Below are 4859 nucleotides of genomic sequence, written 5' to 3'. Positions count from 1 at the left end.
GCTCCACGTTAGGTGGTTCCCTATATACCATAAGCCATCTAAACTAGACTCTCTACAACAATTGTTTAAATCATCACAATACATATCTCCCCACACAGCCCCTCCAATTTTTTCATTCGGACCTCTAATTGCATTGAAATCACCCATGATTAGCCAAGGCTTACTACCCATCTGATTTAAGTGCTTAACAATTTCCTTCCAAAGACTTTTTCTATCCAATGGTTGATTGAATCCATACACTATGGATATAGCCATATGAGTATTCTCCTTCACTAACCAAGCTTCACCATGAATGAATTGGGGGGCCTTCTCTTTAATGTCTATTCTGATAGCTTCCTTATTCCAACCTACCCAAATTCTCCCATTAGGGCAAACCTCATTATTGTTGTCATACTCCCAATCCCTCCAAATATTACGAGTCACTCTAGATAAATTATGAGTCCCTACTATAGTCTCTAGCACAACCATGAAATCAGTATTATTCTGAAAAATGAAGTGTCTAACCTCCTTTTGCTTGATAGGAGCATTAAGGCCCCTAATATTCCAGCATGCAAATTTGGTCATTTGGATGGAGGGAGAGGGGAATTTGCTTTCCTTTGTTTTGCCAATTTCTTTCCCAAGTTCCTACTCTTCAAGTCAGCATCCTCCTTCCTAAAATCCGTCTCATCCACCTTAAGTTTTCCACCAAAAGGAACCATTGCTGGAGAGGCTTCTTGATCCATATCCTCCACAACACTTATATTTTTAATTGTGTTTATGGAAGTTTCATCATTCTCTCGAACACTTTCACTTGCTGCCATGGGAAGACAAGTCTCCTTCGATGTGCTAGCTTCACTTACGTACTTCTTTCCTTCTGTTTTTGTGTCACCTGTGATGCTCTCATGTTTCTCCTCCTCATTCAGCATTATACTCACTTTATCTAGCTCTTGAGTCTCTTTAATAGCTAATGCAGAGAATCTATTACTCTTATGAGCTAACAAATTTTTACCCAAAGATTTTTGCATCTCCACCAATTTACCTTTGGTCTTCTTGTCATAGCCTTTGGTTTCTTGCACCATTTTGTTTTTCCCATTTAGTTTCCTTGGTAACACAATTCCAGCCCCATCCTTCAATATTTTCCATGATGTTGAGTCATCACCTAGCTTTGTTGCTAAGGTGCAATTTGCTGTGGAGTGACCAAAACATTGACATCCATTGCATTTAATAGGTTTCCAACTATATTCTACGTTGATTACCATGCATTCTCCATTCAGCAAAGATAAGCAAATAGAATCAGGGCACTCTGAATCCACCTTTATTTCAATACAAATTCTTGCATAATCCAATCTTGTCCCCTCTTCAGTGATGGAATCCACATAAAGAGGATTTCCAATTGCACTTGCTATGTAACTGAGGCCTTTCGGAGTCCAAAACTTAAGGGGAATGCCATACATTCTAACCCATATAGCCACCTTCTTGACATCATTAATCAACATAGGGAGGTTTGTGGTCCATTTCCTAACAAGAAACGGTTGTCTTGCTATGGTTAATTGTCCCTCTTCCACGGCTCTCATAACTCCATCAAGGTCTTGAAACTTAAGGATAAACACTCCTTGGCCTGAAGTCATAACGTCTATAAGGCCATAGGAAGTCCAAATCTTCTTTAGAGATCTCTTGACAATCAAGAATGGTGGCCTTTTGCCAAGAAAAAATCCTACCGCACATGTACTCCACTTTATTGCACCTTGCTCAGCAACTTCTTGAGGAGGTGCCACACATATATGCCCCTAGTATCTCTCCCTTTTGGTTCAAAGAACTCCAGCTTTACATTTGATTTCTTAGGGGTGAAAAGAGAGTTCCTTTGATAGTTAGAGTTCCTTGTTGTTAGATAACAAGAGGGTTCTAATTCTTTTGGCTTATGCTAGATAGATGTTTGGGCAAGATTCCAATAGATTGTTATAGTTCTTGTTAGATCGATCAGCAAGGGTTATATCATATGAGGAGCAAGGATTGGAACAAGGCTGCCATGATGAAACATGTATGGAATCTTTTTCAAGGCAAGAACTAGACTTTATGGGCAAATTGGATCCATAGCTATAGATTAAAAAACAAAGTGCTTGTGGGAAATTAAGCCTATCATAGATAACTCATAAATGTAGAGGAAGCTGTTGAATCTTTAGGAATGGGTTAAGGCTAGATGTAAAATGATAGTTGGGAATGGCAAAAAAGACCTATTTATGGCCTAGCAATTGGTACCTTTATGGTTTGCTGATGGATAAGTATGGGAGAAGACTAATATATAAGGCCAGTATCAATAGTCATGCTTTGGTGAAAGAGTTGATTAGTGATTCCTATTGGAAATGGCCTCAACCAAATTCTCTGGACCTTATGGAAATTAAAGAGGCTATAGATTATGTGCCACTAGGGGAGAAAATGTGGTTAAATGGCTACCTAGCAATAATAGCCTTTCTCCATAAGATCGACATGGAATGAAAAAAAGAACAAAAAGGAAAAGATAGATGGAGTGGTTTGATTTGGCTTAAGAAACACTTCCCAAGGCATTCCTTTATGACTTGGTTAGCTATAAGGGAGAAATTAATGGCTAAGGATAAGTGTTTTTCGGAATGGTCAACTATAAGGCCCATCAATTTGGGTTAGTTGGGTGAGAATAGTTAGGTTGAAACATAAGAGATTTTGGGAAGCTAAAGCTAATAGTAATTATCCTTGGGCTTGGAAGAAAATCATAAGAATGAGAGATAAGTTTCAGCGGGATATAAAGACAAGGTAGGCAATGGCATGAATACATATCTATGGTTTGATAATTGGTATAGAGATGACCCTTTTGTGGAGAAGTATAAGGAGAGAGTTATATGTGATTCGGGACTTGGATGTTATGTCAAGATGAATTCTATAATGAGTAGGAGAATTTGGAGATGGCCATGCACCAACTAAATTGTGTTATCAAAGATTAAGGATGGAATAGAGGAAAGCCTCACTGGTGGTGAAAACACGACTATTTGGCAGCCAAAACCAATATGGTTCATATGTACAAGTGCATAGGAAAATTCAAGGCTAGAAAAGAGCAAGTGTCATGGCATCATCTTACATGGCATAAAGACTTCATTCCATAACACTCTGTTATCACTTGGATGGCTATAAAGCAAAGACTGATAAACAAATATAAACTTGTAAGCTGGGGCAAGGTGGAGATGGCTACTTATGTATTCTGTAATAAGGAAAATGAAAGCATTGACCACGTTTATTTTATATTTGACTTTAGTTCATGGTGTGGAATAACTTATTGGAAGGTTATAGTCACAACTACTCCAAGCAAGAATGGGTGAGATATGTAAAAGATATCTCTCAAGAGTGAAAAGATAAAACCCTTAAAATGTCCATTTGCAAGATTGGTTTGGCAAGCTCAATTTATAATATGTGGAGAGAGAGAGAGAATTGTATATTCTCTTGAAAGATGTCCTCTAATGAGGCAGTGATGATTAAAGTCACAACAGACATAAGGGATAATGATGCGAACCTTGACGATTTGATGCAAGACCCAACACTCAAGAAGATATTTTCCCAGGATTGAATTGGTTTCATCACGTAATTCAACCTTGACTTGAATCGATATGAAATCAAACGAACCTTGGTATTGTGAATGGTGAACGCCACAAGACAAGCTTGATAAGTTCAAGATTGTAAACTCAACAATAAACAATCTATTTGTGCAAGTCGGCCAAAAAAAAATTGCATTCATCATGAAATGTTTTGTTTTTATAGTACAATGCCAACTTAACCCTAAACTATCCATGACCCAATGGACTTTCAAACTTCCCAAGCCCATTACCTAAGTAACTACCCAAAGCATTAATTAAATTAAAAGAAAATATGTCACTTGGGCTCAATAAAGCCTAGCCCGATCACAAACAAGATCAAAATCATAAAATTGAAAATCCTAAATTTTGGTAAATAAAAAACTGTGAAATACAGATTGAAATGACGTTATTTGGGCCTCCAAATTGGGTGAAACTAGCAAAGCTAGTTGTCATTATAGAGCTCAAAATGAGCTTTGTGTTGATATATTACAGGCCCCGTAACTCCTCCCAGATCAAAAGTTATGGCCGTTCAAAGTCTGTTCGCGTATAAGCTTGGGTCTGAATCAAGTTGACCTCTTTGTTGACTCCTTCAAGCATCCAATCGTCCTTGAGTGAGCTGATCTTAGTCTCCAAGCCCTCCACGAGTCCAACTAAGGCTTGTTGTATCTTCTTAGCTCTGCTCCTCATAATTGGCCCAATTGGAATATGTAGCGGATCTCTTTGATGGCTCGATATGCCTACGATGCCTCCATCAGACAAGGCCTTAGATCTCAAAAAGATTAGATTCTTGGTGGAGACTAAGAGAATTGTTGCAAATTAGCTTCTACCTCCATACATATTCAAAAGGATAGAAGAAAACCACTAACCTAGTTTGGATTAGTTGTGCTTGATTCTCCTCTGGACCACATAGTGATTGATTATATGTAGTTTTTAATTTGGTTACCTCTACCGTATTTGAATTGGTTGTCTTGTTTTGTTATTTGTTGGCTATGTTCGGCTTTGCCTCAAGGTTGTCTTAGGTAAAACTTGTATGGTATGGACTTTGTTACCTTAACCTGAGGGTTTGTCTCGTGGTAGTGATCCTATGGCAATGTCTTGTTTGGTAGCAATATGTTTGACACTAACCTTGACGATTTGATGCAAGACCCAACACTCAAGAAGATATTTCCCCAAGATTGAATCGGTTTCGTCATTGAATGACCCTTGACCCTAATCAATATGGAATCAAACAAACCTCAGAATCGTAATGGTGAATGCCACAAGACAAAGCTTGATAAGTTCAAA

The 4859-nt window shown here is 38.1% G+C and overlaps 1 protein-coding gene across 1 annotated transcript; it reads right to left on the bottom strand.

The window, feature by feature from the left end:
• Positions 1-560: 560 nt before the first annotated feature.
• Positions 561-1607, bottom strand: LOC123215458. The gene has a single exon (XM_044635557.1). It carries the CDS (start codon positions 1605-1607, stop codon positions 561-563), a length of 1047 nt encoding a protein of 348 aa, XP_044491492.1.
• Positions 1608-4859: the final 3252 nt, after the last annotated feature.

This window comes from Mangifera indica, chromosome 5 (assembly GCF_011075055.1).
Source record: "Mangifera indica cultivar Alphonso chromosome 5, CATAS_Mindica_2.1, whole genome shotgun sequence".
Lineage (NCBI taxonomy): Eukaryota > Viridiplantae > Streptophyta > Magnoliopsida > Sapindales > Anacardiaceae > Mangifera > Mangifera indica.
The sequence above is the reverse complement of the archived record's forward strand: the minus strand, read 5'-3'. Positions and strand labels throughout refer to the sequence as shown.